Source organism: Cibotium barometz, chromosome 7 (genome assembly GCF_041138505.1).
Source record: "Cibotium barometz isolate CiBa-2024 chromosome 7, ASM4113850v1, whole genome shotgun sequence".
Lineage (NCBI taxonomy): Eukaryota > Viridiplantae > Streptophyta > Polypodiopsida > Cyatheales > Cibotiaceae > Cibotium > Cibotium barometz.
The window spans coordinates 34,271,249-34,299,213 of NC_141052.1; the positions used below are offsets into that span (position 1 = coordinate 34,271,249).

At 45.2% G+C, this 27,965-nt stretch overlaps 1 protein-coding gene across 12 annotated transcripts in view; it reads left to right on the forward strand.

The window, feature by feature from the left end:
• Positions 1–12,095: 12,095 nt before the first annotated feature.
• Positions 12,096–27,965, forward strand: part of LOC147636910 (dihydrolipoyllysine-residue acetyltransferase component 3 of pyruvate dehydrogenase complex, mitochondrial-like) — an 83,410-nt gene continuing 67,540 nt past the window's right edge. For 7 of the 12 annotated variants that reach the window (XM_086800493.1, XM_086800496.1, XM_086800499.1 and 4 more), the window contains exons 1-3: positions 12,096–12,521; positions 13,886–13,993; positions 14,070–14,126. In XM_086800493.1, coding sequence (XP_086656619.1) covers positions 12,452–12,521; positions 13,886–13,993; positions 14,070–14,126 — 235 coding nt within the window. In that variant the 5' untranslated portion in view covers positions 12,096–12,451. The remainder of the gene's footprint in view (positions 12,522–13,885; positions 13,994–14,069; positions 14,127–27,965) is intronic. The other 5 variants (XM_086800502.1, XM_086800504.1, XM_086800497.1 and 2 more) reach the window with 1 other exon arrangement.

Genomic DNA, 27,965 nt, shown 5'->3' on the forward strand with positions numbered 1-27,965 from the left:
CTTTAGATGTTTGGGAAAGTAAAGTGTTAAATTCCATTAAGAGCGAATTTCAAAATATATTTCCTAATGTTTTTAACTATGAACTTTTCCAATTGGTTATGGATCCAGTGTCTTCATGTGTTCATTTTGATGTCAACACTATTTCTTTAGATGTTTGGGAAAGTAAAGTATTAAATTCCTGGTGAGTTGTCTCATGGATTACCTCCTAAACGAGAGTTGGACCATAAAATTAAGATAGCCTTTGGGTGTAGAACCTATTAGTATTCCTCCATATCGGCTTAGCCAGTAGACTGAGGACGACGAGGTAGCAAAGCAACTAGTTGAATACTTGAGGATGAGTCAGATTAGGCCAAGTAAGTCTCCTTGGGGTGCACTAGTTGTTTTGTTTAAGAAAAAAGATCAAGGTATTAGTGGATGTGTATTGATTACAAATGTCTTAACAAGGTTACAATTAAAAATAAATACCCATTGCCTAGATTAGATGATCTTATTGATAGGTTGTATGGAGCTAAGTATTTCACAAAGCTTGATTTGCGAACCGATTATCATCAGATCCATATTGTAGAGAAAGATGTTCCTAAAACTGCTTTTAGGACATGTTACAGCCATTATGAATTTTTAGTGTTACCCTTTGGTCTTACCAGCAACTTTCCAACAAATGATGAATGATATATTTCGGGATCTGTTAGGAAAATGCGTGGTGTTTTTCTTAGATGATATTTTAATATATAGTAAAACTTTGGCTGAGTAGAGGATCATCTTAAAGAGGTTCTAGGAAGGCTTAGGAAGGAGAAACTGTATTGTACGTTATCTAAGTGTGATTTCTTCAAAAAGGAATTGTTATACTTGGGTCATAAAGATGCAGTACGTATATTTTCTTTGGAAAATATTAAAATTTGGCAAAATCTGAGTCCAACTCAAAACCTGGTGAATGAAGGAAAAGCCAACCAATTCTTATTCGGAATGTTCTTTTATTCTGAAATGATAAGGTTTGTGTGCCAGATGTGCCGAAAATTAAACTAAGGATCCTATTTGAGTGCCATGATGCACCATCGGCGGTAGGACATCCAGGCATACAGGGTACCTTGGCTTTGGTTAGAAGGACATTTTATTGGCCAAAAATGAGAGATTTTATTCAGAGTTAAGTGGTCCAATGTCATCAATGTCAGATAAACAAGGCTAAATGCCTTAAATCTGTTAGGTTACTACATCCTTTGGATATTCCATCTCGAAAGTGGAAAAGTATTTCCATGGATTTCATTACGGGACTTCCACGTACCAACAGGAGTCATGAGGCCATTTGGGTAGTCATGGATAAATTCACCCATAGTCTGATGGGCAAACAAAGCATGTGAATCAGATTGTAGAGGACATGCTTCGTGCATATGTCTCTAGAAAACCATTGAGTTGGGAAAAATATCTCGGCCAATGATGAAATTTGCCTATAACACTTCTAAGCATATGGCTACTGGCTATAGTCTGTTTATGCTTATGTATGGGTATCAACCCAGAGAACTTGTTGATGTTGGTCTTAAGGACATTAAGCTTGATGCATCAAGGGATTTCTTGTGTGATATGCAGGAACGCTGACCCAAGCTTAGGATTCTATCAGGAGTGCTCAGGATAGAGCATGGTTTTATGCTGATAGGGGACACTCACCTTGGTCTTTTGAGCCAAGAAAATTGGTTTATTTGAAAGTTCCTAAAGATTCTCAGACTTTGTCAACAAGAAAGTGATCAAAATTATATCCTAGATATTGTGGTCCTCCATTCCGAGTAATACGTCAGATTGGCATGATTGCGTATGAGCTAAAACTACTTCCACATGTTAGAGTTCATCTAATCTTTCATGTCAGTAGACTGAAAGAGAAGCTGGCATAGTTACTCCTCAAGAACTCGTTGAAGTCAAAGATTTATCCTATGTTCCACATGAACCTGAAAAGGTGCTTGAATTCAAGGAAAGGAAACTTCGTAGTCGCTTAATCCCTTAGGTTAAAATTAAGTGAAAAGACAAGGAAATTGAGGATTCGACTTGGGAGTCAGTTGAGAATGTTCTACGCAGGTTTCCTTCTTTTCATTACAAGAGTGCAATGTTTTGAGAGAGGGGAAGTATGTTATGTGTATATACTAGGAGGCTAACCCACCCTAGGTATGTGAGCAAGGGAGCATGGGAACATGCTCTAGTGGGGCAAAGGTTAGGTCTAACCCCTTGAGTTGAGGTTAGGCACGCAACCAAGGGTCACCCATGGAAATGAAGAGTCAAGAGTCACTTGACTGCTCTCCTATATAATAAGGGCATTGTTGCTAGATTGAAGTCATATCTCTTGGTGGTATGGGACACCAAGGTTAGGTATGTGGCACTTCATTGTATTGATGTGTGCACCCTTGGGCTTGGGGGTGGTTGGGTGAATGAGTGTATGCATGTTTATGCATAGTGATTAGCTAGAGAGATCTTTAGGGTTTTATTAATCGGACATGGAGAACCTTGTCTATATCATCTCTCAAATTATTATTATTTTGTTGGCCATATGCCAAATGATTGTACATATTATTTATGATGCGGGCTTGTGCGTGGCATTACTATAATACTAGCACGTGTGTTAGAAGAGTTTTTGGTTATTTACACTTAGTGTGTTTGTCCATTTTGGACTGAATTAGGGTTTTGTACCATGTTGTAAGTGGTTAAAACTGTAAAAAAAGCCAATATGGTTGTAATTTGACTAAACGACAAATTTAGTGAGCTATAGCTTGCTGCCTCCGCAATGATGCATGTGCCACCCTGGATCACACCCTACATGTAGTATACCTCTGTTTGGGATTTGTGCCACATGTCCACTTTCTAGTACACCGCTCAGACGAACTTCGATTGGGATGTTCTTTACATCGACGCGCGTAGGTCTTGGATAGTAGGTTAAGGAAATTCAATTATAGATTTGAAAAAGTCAACCTCCTTTGACCAAAGTTGATTATGCAAAAAAAGTCAACTCTCATGTTTGACCAACTTTCACCAACCCGATTTGACATGGTTGATTACATTGCAAGGGTGTTATTGCTTTGAATGAGAAACTTAGGGTTTATGACTAAATCAAGGTTTTATGCCTAACTATACGTGGGCTTTTGGATGAATTTTGGCACCATCTCCTTTGTATTTGGAGTTGAATCTGAATACCAAAGTGTGCTCTCATCTAATACCAATAGCCGTGTTTGTGGGGTGCTTGCCCAATCATTTGGCATCAAAACATATCATGCATAAGCATCACAATGTCATGCATCAATACATGTAGTCCTTGAAATTTGTAATGCCAAAAGTGTGTTGGTGTATGAGGTTGTTGATGAGCTTTGTGTTTGTTTACCGATCTCCCAGCCAAAAGCCTTCCTACCCTCTTACCGAGTTTTAGTCCAAGGCAAGAGTTGGGGCCATTTCTTTATGTCAGAGTACCTAATCCTTTTCTATATTGCGTCACCCACATCACTCATGGTATGTAAATTTCATGATGCACTCCCCCTTGGCCTCTTTGTCGGATGCTAAGGTACTCTCCTCCCATAGTAGATTCTAATTTCTTTGATGAAATTGCAAAATAAGATCGACTGTATGGAGTAGGGTAAGGATTACTTACATGGCTTGCATGACTCATGCTCATTTAGTAATTTCACTTGACATCTCTTTAGCATGTACTCATGCTTATGCATCACTTCCCTCATCCTTTGTGTAGCTCCAAGGTAGCCAATCACAAACTATCTCACATCAACATGCCCTCATCATGGCATGTAAACATCAAACCAACTAAGATAAGCATAAAGCATGTGTCACATGTAATACACATCATGTCAAACCCATATAACCTCCATCACAAGGTAGGGAAAAACCCTAATACTTGAGATTTGTTGTTATGTGAAGTAAAATGAAGCTTCAATGGTAGAGGTTAACATGGATGGAAAGCTTCAATGATAAGGGTATGCCATGGATAATGGTGAGTATAGCTCTCCAATGACTTCAATGAAGCGTCAAGATTTCCCATGATTCCCATGAACACAAGTTGGCCACCATTTTGTGCCATGCTTCTCTCCTGTTTTTTTTTTGTTCAAAGCATGGTGTATAAGAGTCAATAGGTGAGGTAAAGGAGTGAAAAGGCCTTGGCTAAGCCATTACAAAGGCTAATGAAACACATTAATCTCAAAAACAGGGATGAAGGATGCCTATTGTCAAAAGCTACGCCTGCTTCCCTATGCCCTAGATGAGATGATTAACCCTACTGATTTGCTTAGTAGAGTTGCCATCATGCTAATGATGTGAATCAAGATAATCTAATCAAGAAATGGCTATGGTTTGAGGCTTCACAAAAGCAAGTGGGTAGATCTCAAAAAAATTTAGAGTCATGATAAAAATTTTTAAAAAATTTATGGCAAATGGATCATAAAAGATACAAGTGTAATAATACGAAAAGTGGCATATACATTACACAAAACCAACTAGTATTGACATAAGTAGTTGTTTTAATCTCATCTTTAAGATCCATAAACAGTTGTTTTAGTCTTATCTTTAAGATCCATAAATAGTTGTTTTAGTCTTACCTTTGAGATCCATCAACAATTGTTTTAGTCTTATCTTTAAGATCCATAAACAGTTGTCTTAGTCTTGTCTTTGAGATCCATAAACAGTTGTCTTAGTCTTATCTTTAAGATCCATAAACAATTGTTTTAGTCTTATCTTTAAGATCCATAAATAGTTGTCTTAGTCTTGTCTTTGTCTTGTCTTTGAGATCCATACAAGTTAGATGGATGTGCACATAAGTAGTTGTTTTAGCAAGATCCATAAACAGTTGTTTTAGTCTTGTCTTTGAGATTCATACGGGTTAGATGGGTGTGCGCATGATGGTATAAAAGGCACACATACATTACACAAAACCAATTGGCATTTGATTAAGTTGTTTTAGTCTTATCTTCAAGATCCATACAAGTTAGACATACAAGCTAGATGGCTGTGCACATGTGAAAAAGAGCTCTTCCTCCTGATTTCCTAAAGGGAAAGGGGGGTGTGGGAGGGTTGAGCAGGGGCAGGTCATGGTTGCTATTCACAGGTTTATATTTAATTTTATTTGCCTTGGATATTGTCGAGAGAGTAGATGAAATACCCTCGCCCCCTTGAAAAAAAACCCAACTTGGCATTTCTTGGAGCTACAAACATAATGTCCTTCCATTCAAATGAGCTTTCCCCTTATGATTATGATGTGAATTAGTGATTTTCAGCATGGTACTTCACCTTGTTAAAAATTATGATGTGTGCTTTATTATGACATACACTAGTGATTTTTTAGCAAGGTGCTTCACCTTGAGATGGCTTCCCTCAGAAAATGACTTAAGAGTGTTGGTAGATCATTTGGGGGATGGGCAAGAGCTCTAGGCTTTAATCACCCTTAGGTACCTTCCTGTGATATAATTAACTATGCTGGGACATCTTAGATGACCACTATTTATCTTTTCCATGCCTTTCACACTTTAGATGCCTCAAGTTTCTCTACCAATCCTTCACAAATACGTAAAAACTGGCATAGGATCTCTACATAGGCTTGTTTTGTTGGATGGACATATATGTGTTGCAATTTAATGGGAGGGTGAAAGCTCACACCTTCTAATTAGGGAAATCCCATCACAAGTGAGCTAGAGGGTTCTTTGATATGGTGGACCATGGAAGGTAGGGTAACCTTTTGATGAGTAACCTTGATGACAAAGCAGTTAATTTCAAACATTTTGGAGAGACCAAAATGTCAAAAAATAGCGTTTAGAAGCAAGCCCTAGTAGAGACTCGAAAGCCTTTCTTCTATATCTATACTATATATAAAGGAGACTGAAGTCTCTTTTGACACGTGTCATCAAAGAATGCAAAGAGAGAGAGAGAGAAGAGAGAGAAGAGGAGCGCGCAGCGCGAGCAGGGAGAAGACCACCAATGCGTAGCGCGAGCAGGGCAGGACCAGCGCGTAGCGCGCGCGCGCGCGCGCGAGAGAGAGAGAGAGAGAGAGAGAGAGAGAGAGAGAGAGAGAGAGAGAGAGAGAGAGAGAGAGAGAGAGAGAGAGAGAGAGAGAGAGAGAGAGAGGCCACTCGCGTTCGAAACAGCAGGCGGGAGGGAGGCGACACTTGTTCGAAACAGCAGGCGGGAGGGAGGTGACACACGTTCGAAACAGCAGGAGAGGGAGGCGACAAAGGTCAGCAGGTGGGAGGGAGGTGACACACGTTCGATAGAGGTCAGCGGGAGAGGGAGGCGACAGAGGTCAGTAGGGAGAGGGAGGTGACACACGTTCGATAGAGGTCAGCGGCGGGAGAGGGAGGCGACAGAGGTCAATAGGGTTCCGGCTCTAGGGTTTCAGGCAGCAGTGGAAGAAAATTTTAAAAAAAATCAGGTTTGCAGGTTTTCTCAAGGGTGCAGCAATGGTTCAAGCAACTGTTTAAGGATTTGCAGGTGCTGAATTAGGGTTTTCAGGTGCTGAATTAGGGTTTGAGAGAAAGGGTTTTCTTTGCTTTTGTACATGGATTTGGATGACCCGGCTGCTGCTGTTGGTGGCATGGCTGCCAATAGCCTTAACATGGATCTTATTGAGGAGATGATCGAGAAGGATGTGGGTTATGCTTAAGATGCCTCGGAGCAACAAAAACGTCAAAGGCTTGATGTTGATGCAAGTTACACTCTGGTGAATGTTGGAGAAAATGCAGAGGAAAGTTCTCAGGTACCTTCTCCGGAGTTTGCATGTTTGCTTGCAGATCACTGGTGAGCTTCTGCAAGAATATGTGAAGGCAAATAGCGTGCAAATGGCTGCAGTAGATAATGATGGTGTGGCTGATGTATGCATGGAGACTCCTTTGTTGCTACAACAGCTAGCAGATTTTCATGATTGTGCTGCTATCTTCTTCTTTACTGGGCGTATTCCATTGTTGCCTCGTCTTAGAGCATGGTTGGGCCGCTTGGTGTCGCCTAAGGCACTTGAGGAGATTTATGATGGTCCGAGAGGCTTTTATGAAATACTTTTTCGCACTTCGGAAGCCCGTAGGGCAGTCTTGGAGCAGGTGCCACTCTTTTTGGATGGGCAGTTGGTTCATGTGGTTCCTTGGAAGCCTATGGTAGAGTACCAAGATATGTTGCGCCAGGCTTGCCCAGTTTGGGTTGAAGTGAAACAATTCCCACCAATGTTTTGGCGTGTTTTACCAGATCTCATGCGAGGTATCGGTGATGTCTTGGTGGTACCTCGAATGACATCTAGAAACCGAAATCGTCTATGCATGTTATGGGATACTAGAAGACCTAGGCCGACACATTTGCGTGTCAATATGGCTGGGCTGCAACCTTTAATGTATGAATTGAGGTGGGATACATTTGTTGGCCACTATTTCAAATGTGGTAAGATGGGCCACTTTGTCTCTGAATGTCCTAAGAAAGAACAAGTTGTTGCTACCAAGGATATCGTTGATGGACAGTTGCTCGTGGAAGATGAGCATGATGCTCCTTTACATGATGCCCAGCACATGGATGTACATGTGGATGTTCAGAATGAGGTTGAGCAACCATGGGTGGAAGTACGTGGTAAAAAGACACGATTCATTGCCCCGCGGGGGGATTTCTCAGATGCTGTTTGGCGGGGGCCTTTGCGTACTCATCAGGGGCCCTTACATACATATGCTCGTCGCCCTTTGGGTTCAGGTGCCCAGCAACAAACAACAGACTAGGATTGAGAGGCCGAGAGGCCAACTTTCTCAGGGTTCAGGGGCTCTTGGGGTGGATAGGGTAGAACGCTATCCTATTAGAAGTCGCCTAACAAAAGAAGCACAACAACAATTGCCTCTTATGTTTGGTTCGAAGGGTGAGGTCATCTCGCCATGGGATGGTCATTACTCTTTGGCACATGCTCGGGAACTCCAAGGGCAGTCTGAGATCACAAATACCATGTCTAAAAATGCAATGCTTCAAAAGGTTCGTGATTTGGCAGATTGTCCTTGGCCTAGTACACGGCCTTGTTGATTCCTTTTCTGGGAAGGCTTATGAAAATTGTACAATGAAATGTAAAGGGTATTTCTTCGCGCCAAAAGCAGTTCAGGCTTTGGCGTACAACTTTTTATCGTGGTTGTTGGGATGTTTTGTGTGCAGTTGAACATAAGCAGCATAAGTTGGCTGGCAAAACCTATGTATATAAGGGGTTTCATGTTTTCTACAGCGGACATCCTGGTTCGCAGTCAAGTGTTATGTTTGCTGTTCGTTCACAGTTTCAGCCTTCTCTGGTGATTCAAGATGTTCATGGAAGATTTCTAGTGATACAAATTGGTTGGGATGATACGCCTTTATGGTTATTAGGGGTGTATGCTCCAAATAATGCTCGTGCATGCCGTTTGCTGTGGAATGACTTGTGTGCTCTTTCAATCTCTCATCCTGGCTTTGTGATGGGAGACTTTAATATGTGTGTCTCCGGGGAGCAAGCCACGTCGCCTCATTTTGTAATGGATGGCTCGGAGAGAATGGCGTGGGAAGCTTTTGCAGCAAGGTCGCTAAAATAAGACATGTGGTCTTGGTTGCATCCAGATGAAAGGGGTTACACTTATGCCTCACAACAGTTTCGGGGCACTCATGCTAGATTGGATAGGATGTATATTTTACATCAAGATCTCTTTTTGCCAGAGGTTCTTACTATGATGGTTGATCAGCACAGGTTTTGTCGGATCATTGGCCGCTTGTGTTTGAAATGGTCTATCATCCTGTGGATGCATATAAAGGCTTGTTGGGACGCTTGCCTTTGCGCTTAAATCACACTTTTTTGGAGCATGAAGTTTTTGATGTTTATATGCGTCAGTTGATACAACATTTCTCCACAAGAGTGTCCATGGCTGATTATCATGCTTGGCGAGTGTTCCTATTTTACCAACACTTGGAAATTGGCGCGGCATTATGGTCTTGCTAATGCCTCTATACAAAAACAGCATGTGGCTCTTCTTGAGTCGCTTTTAAAGGGCTTGCAGGCATTCATGTTTACTGACTCTATGGATGCTGAAGTAGTGGATGCCATAGAATGGCTGAAAAAGGAGCTATCTAATGTGCAGGAAGCACAATATGTTCGCTTTTAACTACTTGCACGTCTTGATGCTTTGCGGGATGCTAACTGTCAATCTCATCGCTTCTATGATAAGTTGCATCAAAAACATATGCGTGAGAATATTGTTAGGCTGATGGATGCCCAAGGCAACCTTGTTACTCAACCTTCTGAGGTTATTCAGCATTGCATAAGGTTTTATGAAGATTTGCTTGCCCCTCGAGAGGATGTCTCGCCGGTGTCCTGGCTGCAAGGGAGTCATTGTTTGCTGAAGTACGATATCAAGTTGACCCTGGTGTGGTGGTTCAGCTTGATGCTCTTGTTACTTAAGGGGAAGTGGAAGCTGTTCTCTCCAAACTTCCCATGGGAAAGAGCCCTGGTTGGGATGGTTTGACAAATGAGTTTTTTCGAAAATATGCTGATCAGCTTGCAGAGCCTTTGACACTTATTTGTCAAAGGGTTTGGGATGAGGGATATATGCCTGCCGATTGGAAGTTGGGCATACTTCGTTTGTTGCCCAAAGTTCCTTCGCCTACTTCTTTGGCTCATTGGCGCCCAATCTCACTTATGGGTATTATGTATAAAATCTTTACAAAGATTTCTGCCAATCGCTTGCAGAAGGTGCTTCCTACTCTTATTCATCCATATCAATATGGATTTGTGCATGGCAGGAATATTTTGCATAATATTCTTAATGTTCAAATTGGAGTGGATTATGCCAAGGCAAAGAAGCAAGAGATTGTGATGGTGCAGTTGGATCTTGAAAAAGCTTTTGATCATGTCAGCTGGTCTTTCCTTTCTCAGTTAATGACAGCCATGGGCTTTGGTCCCAAAATGGCTAATTTGGTGCATTTACTTGGCTCTGGCTCTATCACGCGGATTATGCTCAATGGAGGACTTTCGGATGGTATTTCTCTCACCCGTTCTCTCCGACAGGGCTGTCCTCTTAGCCCTCTTTTCTTTGCCATTGCCACTCATCCTATGTTATCTTACCTAGATGCTATGGCATCGCATGGTGAAGTGGTTGGTTTGCATCTCCCGCATGGCAAGCAATTGGTTGCTCAAGCCCTTGCGGATGACACTTTTATGTTTCTCAGGGCCGAAAAAACCAATATAGATCGAGCAATGGAAGCTTGGAATAATTTTGCTTTGGCTTTTGGGCTGAAAATAAATTCAACAAAATCAGCCCTCATTGTATGCACGGAATTTGATCTTGAGGCATTAGGGTGGCAAGGCCGTGTGGTGCATACAGGAGACATTGTTCGTCATCTTGGGTATCCGGTGGGTGTGGATGTGGACCCCCAAGCGCTTCTTGCTTGGATTTCTACTCGGATCTCGGATAAATTTATGTATTGGAAAGCTCAAGGGTGGCCTATGCACGTGAGGGTTAAGGTAGCTCAGGTTATTATGCTTAGCATGATTTTCTATTTTTTGCCTTTGCTACCTTGGACGCACAATTCTCTTCTCCGTTTGGTTGCTCCCATTCGGTTTATGCTTTGGAAGAGGCAAGGAAATATTATGGGTCAAACATGGATAGCTTGAAATCACATTATGACGCCCAAAAGAATGGGTGGGGCTGCTTTACTGGATGTCCGTTTGCATATGGTGGCATGTAGGTGGGCGGTTTTTCAGGATATGTGTTTGCAGAAGCAGCCTTGGGTATTCATGGCTCGTGACTTGATTGAGTTGGAGGGATTGTCACATGGACGGACACATGTGCAGGCTTCATGGTGGGACATTGTGAATGCGGCTCATCCTGTCCGTATTCGCTCATCTCACATTTTATCGCATATTCTCCTTTCTTGGCATGAAGTTCTACTATTGGCTCGGTGGGATCCTGGTCATGAAAGACTACGTTTGAACTCTTTGCAGTTTGAAACATTTGTGGAGTCGCGTGTCATTGTTTGGCCAGACAGAGATGCTTCACGCATACGACTCAACCACATGGTCAGGTTAGGCTTGGTTAGAATCCGAGATGCTGTGATACCTAGTCGTGATAGGCCATATTCGTTTCGTTGTATTCGGCAATACTTTAGGGTTCCTCAGACATTTCAGCCACTATGGGTTGACATCATGCATGCAGTTGAGCCTTTTACTCCATTGCCTCAGCCATCTACAGATCAGCCTCAGCTTGATTGGGCACTATGTAAATCTGGTGACTTGATATCACTTTCAGCTAACCAGGTCTATCATAAGCTCGTATCAGAGAAAGATTGGGTTTTAGCCAAGGCCAATAAGGTGTGGGGATTGCACAAGTCTAAATCATGGTGGCAGAAAACTCTTATGCGTGGTTGGCAGTCTAAACTCCCTTACCAAGGTAAGGTTTTCATTTGGAGGATGTTGGTGGGAGGGTTCAGCTCAGCCGTCGTAAAATTACATTGGCCTCTTGCTTCTTCTGCACGACATGCACTGGAACAGTTATGCATCTGTTCATGAGTTGTCCAGTGGCCCGTCAGATTTGGTCTTTTGTCTCTCGCGTTTGGGAGGCAGTAGAGAGGTCTACTGTTTCGGCTCATCAGTGGATATTTGGGATTTGTCCTCAAGTCATTGCTTCGGACAGTCACCTTCTGATATTCCATTTCCTTAGATGGACAGGACTTTGGCATATTTAGACTACACGGAATGGGTTCATCTTTGATTCCTTGTCTGGAATACATGGGCACATTCTACGTATCTGCGGTTTGCTGCTTTGGCAGTTTTCTTCACTTCTCTCAGCTCAGCTCTACTGGACGTAGATGCTATTTCGTTATGGTCTACGGCGGCTCGGCTGGCTCATCTTTGATGCTTTATCTGGGATGCTTATTTGGCTAGGAGGCTTTCTTATTAGTGTACAGGTTTGCATGGTCATAATCCTTTAGAGGATCTTTTGTGGGGGGTTTTTTTGGGGCCTTAGGTTCTGTGTGAGCCATGTGGCTGATGTACATTTTTTACATATAATATAAAACACCATTTCACGAAAAGAGAGAGAGAGAGAGAGAGAGAGAGAGAGAGCTGACTTGTATATATAAAAAAGACTAAAGTCTCTTTTGACGGGCTTTTGACATGTGTCATCAAAGAATGTAAAGTGCGGAGGGATGGATAGATAGCAGGGGAGGGCTGAAAAGAGAGAGAGAGAGGTGTAAACCTCGTCAGAGACGAGTGAGAGCCGACTTGTCTTACCAATAGATACCTACACCTTACATTTGTTGGAAGGTGGCACATTTATATAGAGGTGTGAGGTGGGCAATTTCTATTGGGTGTGATGTTATTGAGAGCAAAAAGAAAGGCTGGCGTGGACTTTTCAGACGTTCAGTTTGAAGTGTCCTCTGTGTGTGTTCGCTTTGGTTGCCATTGAAAGCCGTGTATCTTGCATCTGGTCCTTGCCAATCTGAGAGTACCATCCCCACCATGAGATCCAGACTCGCTGCTTCTGCAACCCGCGCTTTCCGTTCCAGGGCTTCGCCTTCACCCCTTTCAAGTAAGTCTGCAACAAACCCTAATCTCTTTAACTTTTTGATCCTTTTCAGTCTGCAGACAAGCCCTAATTTTATGCAGTCTGTGACCACCCTAATATGCTGAAGTGTAATTTTGCATGAAAAACATAGTCTTGAAATCGATGACTCTTGGTCCATCATCATATCATCGCCATGTATGCCCGTGCATACCGCATGCCTCTCATTTATGTTGCGAGATGTTTTTTTGTCTGAATCAGTTAAAAAATCAACCCTAAGGGTAGGATTTGGAAACAAGGGTAGGGTTTAGAAGCAATCATACATCATGGGGAATCATTTTACTCTGGTAGCATAAAGAGTAACTGTTTTTCGGAATCGCAAAAGGATATCTGTCCTTTGTCCCCTGATCAAATGCCATTTTTATTGTAGTTTAAAAACTATGGCATGTGCATGAACCTCAATTCAGAGTAGGCACAAGAAGTTAGTGGAGCTCATTGCTGTATGGGCACGAAAATGAAAGTGCACACAGTTCTAAGGCTGATTACACAACATCTCCTAATGGGAGAGGCAAGATTTTGCCCGACGAGCCCCTACAGGTTGCTTGGATGGGGCCCGCTGATGGGTTGTAATTTGAATTTTGCGCAACCAGGATTAGCTACTCAGCATGCCATATTTAGCCTGTCAAATCAGAAACAAAGGTAGAAGCTGCATTTGAAAATTCAGAAGTACGATGATGGATTTCAGCTTCTTGTATAATATGACCTTGCTCTTGAGTAGACATGATATGATATTCAGCGCTGGCTGGGAGTGCCGAGCATAAGACATGAATTTCATTGCCCTATGACACGGGTTTCTTTACACTGGTGGTGGCATGTTATTCAAGGCATCTTGAGGTAGCAAGTAGCAGATCTGAAAGGGTGTGGCAATAAATGCTGCACCAGAGGTCTGAGGGCCGAGGCATTAACCCTGGAAGGCAGGAATTACAGGCTGCGTAGGTGCATGTTATAAGTGGTGGAAATAGCTCTAATCATCTAGCGTGTTATTGTTATGAAGGATGTATATGCACTTTTCTCATCTAGGGGTATGATGCACTATGGTCACGTTGGTGAGACTGCACTGAAAAGTTGTGGAAAACTGTGAATAGCTAGGATCCATCAGGAGAACAAGCTGCTTGTCTCTTCTGTCAATTTCAATGAATCATCTTGTGAAGAGCATATGAAATAATTCATGTACAATTTGTGCTAGAAACTGTCTGCAGGGAATGAGCCTTATATATTCCAAGAAGTGGGCTTCTGGGGTCTGCAAAGTGTCCTGTTTTTATTGCAAAGTTCTGCTAGAGGATGTTTTTGGTGGACTGAATAGTTTCTTTTGTTTTTGGCAATGCCTGCAGATAGAGGGACATTTACGAGCACTGCTTGTTTCAGAAACCATGTTGCATCACCCAACCTTGTTGGAGCATCAGTGGATTATGAGAAATCTTGCAGCAGTTTTTGGAAAGGTCCGTTTGCCTGTGCGGCTGTGGTATGATTTTTATTCGCTTCAAGTCTGTTTACAAACTTTTCTACGATGGGCAGTGAACTCCCAGATGGACGGGCTGAATTGGCATCCAAGTTTGTTTGCCCATCACCAATGTAAGGACTACTCCCAGATCACCTAATACACAGGCATAAGCAAGGTTAGTTCAAACAACATAGAAGGGTGCAAGCTGGGCTGAATTGGCATCCAAGTTTGTTTGCCTATTGCCAATGTAAGGACTACTCCCGGATCACCTAATACACAGGCATAAGCAAGGCTAGTTCAAAAAACATCCCCTAATGTCAGGGTCCACTAACCTAAGCCCTAATCCCAAGGATTAGTGTTAGGCACGTAGCATTCCTCCCTTCTTCATACATTTCCTTTAACGTGCATCCCCGTGGACATATCTGTACAGAAGGTGCAAGACTTAGAGAGTGGTAACTGGCCCTTTGTGAGTCCTTGTCCGAGATGAGTCAGCCAGGAATCCACTATAGAGCATCATGGTCAAGTGTACAAACCCTGTACATGGTCACGGTCAGGTGTGCATGTCCCACACATGAAGTCAGTGCATGTCCTACATGTCTTTGTAACCCTCTAGAATGATGTAGAGGTGGACTGAGTATTGGTTAGGCCTCCAGCCACAAAGCCTTGCACATGGCAGCCCATGGCCCTCCAAAGGGGGCCAACCAAGGGCCAGCCAAAGGCTGAGGACCCAGTCGGCGAGCCCCAAGACCCACCAAGGGCATGGGGGCTAGCCATAGGCCAGCCCACTACCCAGTCGGCCAGCAGCGAGATGGCAGCCCAGCATACATGTGAAAAGCGCAGCCTTTTATGGTGTTGAAACATGCCGACAACAGTTCCAAACTTCCATGAACTGATTGCAACATAGGGAGGGTATCTATGCTGTTAGCATGACTTTCATCATTTTCATCTCCTGTGTTGTGAGAGTAGGAAGATGGCCGACTCTTCGGCTTCTGACTCTTGAGCTTCCGACTCTTGAGGTTCCACCTAGCCTATTTATAGGCACTGCCCCCCATCATTCTGATTGATCAGTTTTGAGTGTTTTCCACCCCTTCCTTCTGCACACGGAGCCCACTCCGTGCCTCAGGCATTTGTATTCAGCTTCTGAAGTTATTCATCGGTGTTTTCTCTCTCTCTCTCTCTCTCTCTCTCTCTCTCTCTCTCTCTCAGCTCCAGCATTTCACTTCTTTTGTGCATCTGTTTCCACTGCCCTCTGACATGGTATCAGAGCCGATGCATTAGATCCTGAACATGCTTCACACCTTCAATTTTCAGCCTGTTTTGCTGCTGTTCGGGGCCTGTTTTCAGCGAGGAGGAGCCTTAAACATTGGCGTTTTCTGACTTGCACTTGCTCGGGAGGTCCTTGATGATTTGTCGACATTTGATCGCTGATTTTCACAGTCGCGTCACTGATTTCCGGCCTTGTACTGCTGTTTTCCAGCCATCTTTGTGTCAGAAACCTCTCCTACACCTGAATTTTCAGCAAACAATCGCTTCATGGGGGGGACAATGTCTTCTCTGGAGTTTAAGCTGCCATCTTTACCCATTTTCCCTCAAGGACAGCATCTGGGCGGGATAAACTTCGATGTTTGGAAGGTGAAGATTGAGTCTATTCTCGAGACTTATGATTTGGAAGAGATTCTCACAACTCCTCGAGTGAATCCGGCTGAAGTAAATCTCAACGACAACGAGGAGAAAGAATGAAAGAAGGAAGCTCTCAAATGGGACAAGCTCAATGCTCGGGCTCGTTCTTTCCTCTTTCTCAATTGCAAAAATGCAGTCCTATCTCACATCAAACACGAGACATCGGCCTCTTCCATTTGGACGCGTCTCGGAGATCTCTATGACCGTGGGACTCCCATGAAGCGAGCTTCACTTGTGGTACAACTCAACAAATTGGACTCTTCAAAATCCAAGACTATGATGGAGCACATCAACAAAATGCAGGCTCTTTGGGATGAGATTCGCTCTTGTGGAAAAGAAATCGGCTCGGATGATATGGCACTGCTGCTGCTTTGTCAGCTTCCCGCATCCTTTGACAACTTCTAATCCTCTTTGATCACTTCCGGATGGATGACAAAACTCAAGTGGGAAGAGGTCGTCTCTATGGTACTTGACCAAGAGAGCCGGAATGCCTCCACCCAGTCTGGCAAAGGGGATCAAGCTTTCACAGGACAAAATAACAAAAACAAGAAGGCTAAAGGTAAAGGTAATCACTCTCAGCCTAAGTCCAAGAACAAAGGCAAGTCTACCTCATTGTTGCCTAGAAGTGCGACTGCTGTCAAAAGGATGGACATAGCTATCAGCAGTGCAGAAAGAAGGCGGTAGACAACAAGAAGAAAGGCTAGGGTCACAGTAGCAATGAAGTGTGTTTCCAACATTTAGGAAACGTGTATGAAATGTGTAGATGTTTCATACATAGGAAACGTGGTTTCAAACAAAGTTTTTTTAAAACCTAAAAACAAAAAATGTATGGTACGAGCTGCATTGTTTTCCACAAGCGAATCTGAAAGTACACCCGCGTTTAGTACGCGCCGCCTTGACTCCTGAGAACGTCGATCTCTGGCATCTGCACTCCTGGGACTAAGCGAAGGTGACCCTGTAGGGTGTCACCCACTCTCTTCTTGTTCGTGCCTGCAGCCTATTCTCTCTCTCGAATCTCATCATGCCAAGAAAGAGCTCTCCTCTGTGGGACAACGTGACCTTTGATGCTGTGAATGCAAGATATGGTGGGAGTGGCACAATGAAATGGGCTTGCAAGTTTTGTTCCGAGAAGCACCGTGGAGTTACTTAGAGATTGAAGGCTCATTTTTCCTGAACAAAGGGCTTTGGCATTGGCCCTCGTACAAAAGTGCCAAAGAATGTTTATGACAGCCTCAAGGCCTGGAAAGCTGAAATGTTGGGCATTTCTATTGATAACGAGTGCCTGCATGGGATCAGCTTGAGACATCTCTCGCAGCTATTCCAGCATCTCAGAGGTCAATGAGCGATGTGAGCAATTACGTTGAGAGCACGTAGGTGTTGCAAGCTGCAAGCTCAAGGCCCTTGCCAACAGCTAAGAGAAGTGCTCTTCCTCTATTCAAGCGAGGAGATATGAGAGCAGCCATGCAAAAGGCAGCTATGAAGGAGTTAACTAGGGAGGTCACGAAGTTGTTTGTGCAATGTGCATTATCTTTTCATATCACTCGGACTCTTCGATGGAAGTCAGCCATGCGTGCTATCTCTCGCATTGGGTGTGAGTGGGAGGGTCCAAACTATGAGACATTGTGCACCAAGGAGCTTCGCTATGAGAAGGAAGCTTTGACAAGAGAGCTGGAGCCTTTGAAGGCAACATGGGAGAAGTATGGATGTACCTTGCTTGCGATGGATGGTCAAATGTGAGAAAGAGGAATGTATACAATATTTTGGTCTCTTCTTGCAAAGGAACCATGTTTCTTTGTGCCATAGATGCATCAGCTGCAGGGATTGTGGTTACAGGTGCATTTATATGGTCTCACTTATGCCAGGCAATCAATAAAATAGGTGCAACCAACATTGTGCATGTCATTACATATAACGGGTCAAACAGTGTGGCCATGGGGAGGATGCTTGAGTTGTTCTCCACAATAGTTTGGACACCTTGTGTCACGCATAGCCTGGACCTCATGGTTGAGGATGTGGGGAAGCTACCTTGGGTGTCTCATATTTTCTCTGCAGCATCAAGCATGGTCAATTTTGTCTGCAAGAGACCCAAGGTTTTGAGCATGTATAGGGCAAACAGTGACCTTGAGCTTCTAAAGCCTTCGAAGACAAGGTTTGTGTATATGTTCATAGTATAGGAGAGGCTTGTTAGAGTACGACATGGCTTGTTGCGTACAGTTGTTTGCCGTGAGTGGCAACAATGGGAATGATCCTAAGGCACTGGCTTTTTGTCGCATGGTCATGAGAGATGCTTGGTGGGAGGATGCAACAAGCCTAGTGAAGACGATGAACCCCATATATAGCGTTCTCCAATTGATAGACATGGAGGGAGCACTATTGGCCTTCTTTATGAACTCATGGACAAAATAGGAGAAGCTCTTGACCTATGTACTGCATTGTCTGCAGCCAGGTACTCATTCTTAGCAATTGTCCATGGCTAAAGAATATATATAACTTTATGTTTTTATTCTCTCTAAACTTTGTTACTCTTGGATTTTCTTATAAAGGGTCCAGGATCTTATGGAAAGAGGGTTGGGATTGGTTTCATAGGCCCGTCCATGCCGTTGCCCATATTCTTCATCCTCTATGGAGGAGTATGTGAACAAAGAATTAGAAGATGGATGGACAGCCTACATGCGTAGGCTTGTGGGAGATGACGAGGATCTGCTCTTAAAGCTGGAGGATGAACGTCTTCTATTCCGCAATCGAAGCGGTGTTTTTGGGTCACGCAGTGCAGAGAGAGAAAGGAGACTCAGTTGTAGCCAGTTTCTTGGTGGGAGAAATACGACATTGAGGCACCTCACTTGGTAAGACTTGGGACTCAGGATTTAGTCCCAATAGTTTGTTGTTAGAAATTTATAGCATGTTCCTATAATATGAGCACCGAGGATGTCTATCTTGTTTTCTTTCAGAGACGGATAGCTATGCGAGTTCTCTCTTAGGACTGTAGCTTTGGGCCTTGTGAGAGAAATTGGAGTACATGGGCCTTACTCCATACCAAGAAGAGAAATAGACTGTCCACAACACAGTTGGAGAGGTTAGTCTTTTGCCATTGCAATCTACGATTGCTTGAGCAAAAGGACTACCCCACAAAGCCCCGCCAAGTCAACCCAAACAAGATAGACATCACAAAGTTGTTAGACATCATCCCCTACTTGCTGGCTTCCTATTTTGTGTCCTACTTTAGCCTCTAGGGCTAACCATGTTAGTCAGAGGGGCTGGTCACCCCTCACATATATTTTACCCATATTTATTCCCCATTTTATGGTCTTGGGATCTTCCCCAGTCGTGGAGATATTTATCACCAGTCGGCTGCCTTCATGTAGAGGTATATATAGCTGGCATGCCTCTCTCATACTTCACTGCTTAGGGTTTCTTGATTGGATTGTGGCTTTGGAGGCAGTTTGGTACTTGAGGAGAATTGCAGAGGGGGTTTCTTGATTGGATTGTGGCTTTGGAGGTAGTTTGGTACTTGAGGAGAATTCTGAATTTCAGATTTCAGTCAGTGTTTTGCTGATTTTGGAGCATCTATACCTGTATTTTGTTCCTGGCTATAATATGCGGAAGCTTCGGAGAAGGATCGGTACTTCAAAACTCAGAAATCAGCACTCTTTTCGCGAGGGAATTAACGCACAAACTGAAAGACGATGTGCAGAAAATAGAGAGAGAAGGGGCGCTGCGCAGAGGTGTGGGACTGCCCCTACACTTGGCTTGACCTGCTGGGTAGGGCTTCAAACCCTGTCGGCTGCCTGTCCAGCAGCCCTAGGGCTGGCCGACAGCCTTTCCAGCCCATGCCTTGGCTGGTGGGCAAAGCTTGGGCCCTCCTGGCCCCTTGGGGGTGGTTCTACACCTCCCCCATGCCCATACTAAGAGTGCAAGTGCAATTCTTCGCACTGGGGTAGCCCTATGGGCTGGCCCCATCTCTACTTGCAAACCTACATGCCTACAGAGGCCTGGCATCCAGTTGCAAACCAGATACACAGAACATCTGACATCATTCCAGAGGGAGACTCACAGCGCGGACTGGCACTGCTTCATGTGCAGGAGAGTGCACACCTGACCTTGGACTCATGTGCAGGACAATGCACACCTGACCTCGGACGACTGAGATGGATCCCTGGCTGACTCGTCCCGGACTGGGCTCACATGGGACCAGTTCACCATCCCAGGTCTTGCACCTTCTGTACAGAAATGTCTACGTGGCATCCAAGTGCGGGATGCACGTGACATCCCCTTCTGCTTAACTTGACGGAAGCTGCATAGCCTCCAAATAATCCGTCAATAATGCCGGATAGTCTTCGAAAAATTCTTTGTCGAGCCATACCGCTTCATGAGTTCCTCGGTCCTAAAACTTCGTGAGGAACTGTCGTAGTCTTCGGCCTGAGCCATGCTTGAAACGGTGCAGAAGGATCTGTTTTGGAACCATTACTTCTGCTTCATCAATAATGTCTGGTTCCGCTTCGTCTTTGACCTCTGAAGGGGGTGGACCTGCATATGGCTTTAACCAACTGACATGAAATACATCGTGCATAGTCCAACTCGGAGGTAGCTTTAACTGCATAGACACCTCATTAATCTTTTTCCGGATGGGAAATGGTCCGAAGCTCCTGAAAGACAACTTTGGGCATCGCTTGCCCACCTGCTTCAATCTTTGCTTCATAATCCGAAGAGACACCCAATCTCCTTCCGAAAACTTCATGTCCCTTCGGTTTTTATTGGCCTGTCGAGTGTAGGCCTCTTGTGCTTTCGTCAATCTGTCTTTAACGGACTCTAGAATCTCTTGGTAAGACTTCGTCACTCTGTTCGCCTCCGGTACTGAAGACGAAGTCCTGGTTAACGACGACTGAAAAGGCCTTCCAAACGCTGCCTCATATGGAGTCCTGCCAATAGCTGAAGAAAAAGAGTCATTCAAAACAGCTTGAACTAAAGGCAAAAACGATTCCCACTTACCTTGCTGATCGTGGACATAACACTTCAGCACATCAAAGGCCAACTGGTTGTATATCTCTGTTTGGCCATCTGTCTGTGGGTGGAATGCACTGGAAAAATTCAACTTAGTACCAAAATTATCAAACAATGCCCTCCAAAAATGACTGGTAAACTTGGCATCTCGGTTTGACACTATGGTCCTAGGAATCCCACCAATCGGGTACCAATGCCGAATGAATAGCTGGGCGACATCCTCGGCGGTCACAGTGGCCCTGCAAGGAATAAGCATAACAAATTTGCTGAACCTATCAACAATAGTTAAACACTGTGTATTACGCTTACTCGGACTGGGAGGCAGATTTGTGACAAAGTCCATCAAAATGTCCTGGAAAGGACCCTCAGGAATTGACAAAGGCTGTAATAACCCTATCTTCTTTCCACGAGGAGCTTTCACCTTTTGACAAATGTCACAGCGTTGTACATATGTAAACACATCACGCCTCATCTTTGGCCAGTAGTATTGCCGTTCTAATTTCTCCAGAGTCGAATTCATGCCCCTATGACCACCTGTAATGGCGTCATGGGCATCATGGAGAAGAGCTGCCCGGAATGATTTCATGACACATAGTCGGCCTTTGTAGAAAAGCCAACCATCGCGTATCAGGAAATGGCATGGTCCTGTGGCATCCAATGCCTGTTCCCACTGCGTACCGAATTCCTCGGAATCCGCGTACGTGTGCTTCATGTCTTCTAGTCCTGTACCAACAAGGTCAAGTCTAGTGGTCTGAATCGCAGATACTTGTCCCTTCCTGCTCAAAGCATCGGCCACTGGATTGGCCTTTCCTGGAAGGTACTCAATCATACCACCGAACTGCTGGAATATCTGACTCTAGCGGTGTTGTCGATCACTCCACTGTGCACTTGGCATCGTCTGAATCCAGCGCAATGCTTGATGGTCAGTGCGGACCTCGAAGTCACGGCCATATAGGAAATGTTTCCAATGTTTCAAGGCCTGAATAACTGCTAGGAGTTCACGATCATAGATTGAGTAGTTCTTTTTGGCGGGCAGTAACTTACGAGACATGTAAGCTACTGGATGACCATTCTGTTGCAATACACCTCCATTTGCGATGTTACTCGCATCGGTGATCACTTGAAATGGTTCGTCCCACGAAGCAAGGGCTAAACAAGGCGCTTCTGACAAAGCCACCTTGAGGTTCTGGAATGCCTCCAACGCTCGTAGAGTCATTCGAATCTTTTGCCTTCTTGTTTTCACTCCCTTTAGCAGATTGGTGAGGTCTGCCGAGAGATCAGAAAACTTGTCAATGTGGGTGGAATATGCCTGGCATATACCCACAAATGATCTAATGTCATAAGCGGTCTGAGGTACTTCCCAGTTAACAATCTCGGCCACTTTAGCCGGATCAAGTCGAATGCCTTCAGCACTAATTATATATCCCAAGTAATGTACCTGGAACAGATAAAATTCTGACTTCTTTTCATTGACATAGAGCTCGTTGCTTTCCAGCAACTTAAGGACTTTCTCCACATCAATGTCATGCTGCTCAACTGTAGCTGAAAATATGAGTATGTCGTCCAGAAATATGAACACACACACTCCAATCAACTCCCGGAAACTACGCATCATCATGCGGTTAAATGTAGCTGGGGCGTTCGTCAATCCAAATGGCATAACCACAAATTCATAGTGGGCCCGTTCTGTACGGAAGGCGGTCTTGGGGATGTCCCCTTCTACAATCCGTACTTGGTGGTACCCACTCTTTAAATCCAGTTTGGAGAACACCTTAGCTCCGTTCAGCCTCTCGAGAATATAGTCAATTCGAGGCATCGGGAATCTGCTCTTGATAGTCAGCTTGTTGAGTGCACGATAATCGACACAACCGAGAAGACCCATCTTTCTTCTTGACAAACAAGATCGGTGCTGCAAATGGCGACACACTGGGGCGGATGAAGCCAGCTTGCAACAAATCTTGGAGTTGGCGGTCCAACTCTGATTCCATTGCCTTAGAAAGGCGATACGGAAACTTGCTCGGGGGTTCCGAGCCTGGGAGGAGGTCAATCTTGTGATCCTCCGGTCTGGACGGGGGGGGGCTGGGGAGGGAGACTGTCCCGAAGAAAAATCTTCTGGAACTTTTCAAGGAGAACCGAGTACTTCTCGGAAGCACTGGCCACCGTCTGGGCTGTCTGGATGTAAATCATCGCACACTGTGCGCCTTTCCTGACTGCTCGCTTAGCCTGCAAGTGGCTTATGAGCGGAAAGTTTGGAATACCTGGCTCACACTTAATGGTCACCGGGGTGTTTGACACATTCCGATCGATCTGGAACGTGTGCTTGTCCCACTTGACATCTGGGAGAAACTTGTGAAACCACTGGATACCCAAAATTATGTCTGCTCCTACAAGAGGGGCAACCATAAAGTCACGCACAAACTCTATGCCCTGAATCACTAACTTAGCACCTAGAGCTTCATACTTGACGCTCGTTGTCATACCTGTGCTAAAACCCTCAACTTGTTTGTCCACCGGAGTCAGCTCGAAACGGGCACGCCTAGCGGCCTGTTCCGTGATCACATCCTCCGTGCTGCCGCTGTCAAACAAGACAACGACTCTCTGGCCACCTATGTAGCCAAAGGACTTGAGCAATTCGTTGCGCTCATACTCCTGGTCATGGGCGCCCTTCTGCTTATCTTCGAGCTCCCGGCTAATAATGGCTCCAACTGAAGCACCGGGGGTTGAAGAACTAGGGGTAGCCGCTGGGGTCTGTGTGGGAGCTGTGCTCACCACGGAAGCTGTGGAGGCGGCGGCGGCCTTTGGAGGCTTCTTCGGACAATCCCGAGAAGTATGTCCTTTTGTGTGACAAAAGTAACATCTACCCTCCTTCCTGTACTGAGAAAGCTCCTCAGCACTCAACTTGCCACCTGTCTTGCCTGCCTCCGCTTTTTGGTCTGGAGTAAGCTTAGACGCATTGTTCGAGTTCTTGGAGCCAGAGGCTCCCGGGCTCTGTCCTGGGGAAGACCCCGTCTGGTTCTGGCTTTTGCCCCCCGAGGCGTTAGCCTTGGGAGAAGCCGGCTGGGAAGTCTTGGGCTTGCCACCATTGTGTTTGATTTCTGCACTCTGTGCAAGCGAGAGTGCGTCCTCAAAGGTGGCCTGCCCTTTCTTGTCCGTATCAGATAAGCCTAATTGCAGACACAAGGTTGAAATTTTATTGGCAAACTGAAGGACTGGTTGCGCGTTCTGACGTGCTCCCCTGAGCTCGTCTTCGAGTCGCTCAAGGTAGTGGGGCGGTAGAAACCGCTGCTTAAGGTTGCGGATGAACTCGTCCCACACATAAGGTGCCATACCTGTTCTGGTGTGGGCATGAGCCCACTGAGTCCACCAAGGAATGGCCTCACCTTCCAAGTACCAACTAGCTAAGATCACTTTGTCAATATCTGTTTTCCTAACTGCGGCAAAGTAAGCTTCAAATTGATGTAACCATGAATACAGAGTAGTGGGATCGAGTTTACCATTATACTTACTGAAATTCATTTTCTCGGGAAAATGATTCGAGGGCGCCGCCGGTGTCAATCTGGCGTCCAAAGCTCTGAGGTAACGCTTGTGTTCCACTTGTCGCATGGCATCGTCTTCTTGTTGTCGAATCTCCAATGCACGCATCTGCATCTCAAGCAAGGAGCTTGGCTGCGGCTGTGACCCCTCGAGAGGGTCCCTGTGACGAGGATCTGGTATCTGGGGTACGGAAGGAGAGGGAGGAGGAGATGGAAAACGCGACGCTGGAGAGCGAGAACGCTCCTCCAGAGCCAAAATCCGCGCCTTCTGCTCATCCAACTTGGTTGTCTGGTCTGCGATTGCTCGCATCATCTGCTGGAACATGTCTGTGACACTCAAGCCGGGTGCCCTAGCTGGGCTGCCTGGTGCACTCTGGTCCCATGGTTCTAGTTCTCTCTCGTCGCCGAAACTCGCCATAGTGGGAAAATGCAATTCCTTTCCGGAACGCAATCTGACCATCCACTATCTGTGTGGGAGACTTCCGGAGGCTTCCGGAGGCTAAAAACCAACCGTCCTTCGAGGGATAGGAGTCACTCCGAAAGGGGTAGTCCACCGGCGTCTAAAAACCAACCACACGAGCGAAAAAATTTTCTGGTTTTCTTTGCTGAATCTTTGTCCTTGAAGTGAGCTCTGATACCACTGTAATATGCGGAAGCTTCGGAGAAGGATCGGTACTTCAAAACTTAGAAATCAGCACTCTTTTCGCGACGGAATTAACGCACAAACTGAAAGACGATGTGCAGAAAATAGAGAGAGAAGGGGGAGATGGAGAGGACACAGTATTGGGTCCCAATTACCCTCTGTAGGGCCCCCACCACGGATGGTGTATTTGCTTTATTAGAATGATGTAAATCTGAAAACAAATACAAAGTACTTGACCTTTTCTTGGCTGGAAAACCTGCCCTTGACCTTCAGTCCTTCACCCCCTTTGCGTTAGCAACCTCTTGGCTGTCCTGGCCCTTGTTTGCTTGATGCACTTGGTGAATTATGAGATGGATTCATGGATTATGGGCTGGAGTATTTATACTCCACTTAGCATCCAGTCGGCTGGCTTCAGGAAGCTCCACGACTGGGTCTTTATTTAATAAAATGCTTTCACACTTTAATAAATGCTGTCCAGCCTGCGCATGCTTTCTGGGACAGCTCCTGGCTGCTGGGCATGCTGCGCAGAGGTGTGGGACTGCCCCTACACCTGGCCTGACCTTGCTGGGTAGGGCTTCAAACCCTGTCGGCTGCCTGTCCAGCAGCCCTAGGGCTGGCCGACAGCCTTTCCAGCCAATGCCTTGGCTGGTGGGCAAAGCTTGGGCCCTCCTGGCCCCTTGGGGGTGGTTCTACACCTCCCCCATGCCCATACTAAGAGTGCAAGTGCAATTCTTCGCACTGGGGTAGCCCTATGGGCTGGCCCCATCTCTACATGCAAACCTACATGCCTACAGAGGCCTGGCATCCAGTTGCAAACCAGATACACAGAACATCTGACATCATTCCAGAGGGAGACTCACAGCGCGGACTGGCACTGCTTCATGTGCAGGACAGTGCACACCTGACCTTGGACTCATGTGCAGGACAATGCACACCTGACCTCGGACGACTGAGATGGATCCCTGGCTGACTCGTCCCGGACTGGGCTCACATGGGACCAGTTCACCATCCCAGGTCCTGCACCTTCTGTACAGAAATGTCTACGTGGCATCCAAGTGCGGGATGCACGTGACACTGGCCTACACGGTTTCCCGGTTTCTACATGTTCCTTGCCTTCTGTTGGCGGTGGAGTGCTATTTTTGTTGGATAGCAGTGTTTTGGCTGCGTTTTGCTTCCCCCAAAATTTTTCTACACTGCGAGGGGGCCTTTCTCCAGCTACTTCACTTGAGGATCAGTTTCGGGAGCTGTGTTGTATCTGTGGAGACTATCTTCTTTGATAGGAGTTTACAGTTATTTGGAGGAGAGCAACGATCTTTTTAGAGATCTTGAGCAGAGTTTATTTTGTCTGAGCTTGTGTTCTTTGCAGTATTTGCAGAACAAAGAGGGTGTTTTGCCCTTTGCGGTGTGATCCTTTCACATGGATCTTTTATCTGTTGCTGATTCTTGGGATTTGGTTCTACTTCTGGAACAGTCTTCTGCTATCTGTGATGCTTTTGAGGACTTTGTTACCACTGTTGTTTATATTCTTGCTTCCCTTCCTCATTGTGAGGAGTCTATCTCTTCATCTCTTTGTGATGCTTCTGAGGATGCCCCTTCCCTTGCCAGTTCTGCTGGCTTGTTGTTTGGAGGATGGTTTTTTGGAGCCAGTGGGATGCTTTGGATCTGTGGTTGCTAACCGTGCCTGGGGCACAGTGGTACTTCCAGAGTTTTTTGGATTTGGATCAGAATCAGGTTGGACTTATATCAGTTCGACGATATTTTTTTTCAGAGAGGGATGTGAGTCCTTTCATCTTGCGATGCCCATCTCAGTGGTGTGTACTTATGCACAGCATTGGGCAACTCATGTTATGGAGTTTGAGGAGATGGACCCTATCTTTTCTACAGAGTCTTTACATCTTGCGATGCCAACCTTTTCAGAGGATGCTTTTGCACAACATTTGGCTACTCTTTGTACAGAGTTGAAGTGACTCTATTTCTTTTGAGGGTTCCAGTGAGGAGCAGTTTGCTTCTCCCAAGATTGATTATATATAGGATCTGATCTTGGTTGGTTATGAGGTTTTTCATACCTTCTCCAGGCTGGATACACGACATTCGACTTTGGGGAGTGTTCTTACACTTGGGTTTGGAACCATTATTTGGAGCAGCATGTCGCAGCCTATATGGTTGTTTTCTTCCAGAGGAGCGGTGTACCTGGCAGCGTGTTTTGTTACTTTTGTAGCTGAGTTGCTGACGAGATTGCTTGTGGAGCTTTCTTGGTACTTGTTTTTGCAGTCTTTCATCTTTGATCTAGGACGATGTCTCTGGCTTCTTCGAGTTTGCTCAGCATCCGGTGCTGAGAGGGGGTGGTAGACATCATCCCCTACTTGCTAGCTTCCTATTTTGTGTCCTATTTTAGCCTCTAGGGCTGACCATGTTAGTCAGAGGGGCTGGTCACCCCTCACATATATTTTATCCATATTTATTCCCCATTTTATGGTCTTGGGATTTTCCGAGATATTTATCACCAATTGGCTGCCTTCATGTAGAGGTATATATAGCTGGCATGTATCCCTCATATTTCACGAATCACTGCTTAGCATTGCTTGTCTAGCTGCAGTCCCTCACTTACGAGGTTCTCCCCTCTTGCTCGGGACATGTATTCTTTTTGGTGATGATATTGAGAGCAGGTTCTCACCTGTGTTTCCTCTCTCTGTCTCTCTCGCTCTCTCTCTCTCTCTCTCTCTCTCATCACCAATCGGCTGCCTTCATGTAGAGGTATATATAGCCGGCATGCCTCCCTCATATTTCACTACTTAGCATTGCTTGTCTAGCTGCAGTCCCTCACTTACGAGGTTCTCCCCTCTTGCTCGGGACATGTATTGCTTTTGGTGATGATATTGAGAGCAGGTTCTCACCTGTGTTTCCTCTCTCTCTCTCTCTCTCTCTCTCTCTCTCCCCCCTGCGTTTCCACTTTCCCTTCTTCCGCTGCACATTCTATCAAAAGTGCAATGAGCTACCTGATATTCCACAGGAGGAGAGGGATATATACACCATGCTCTACGAGGAAATCACTGCTCCATCTCTGGGCACATGATCTCTGGCAGGAGCTTCAGCCTGCTGCTAGTACTTTGCATGCA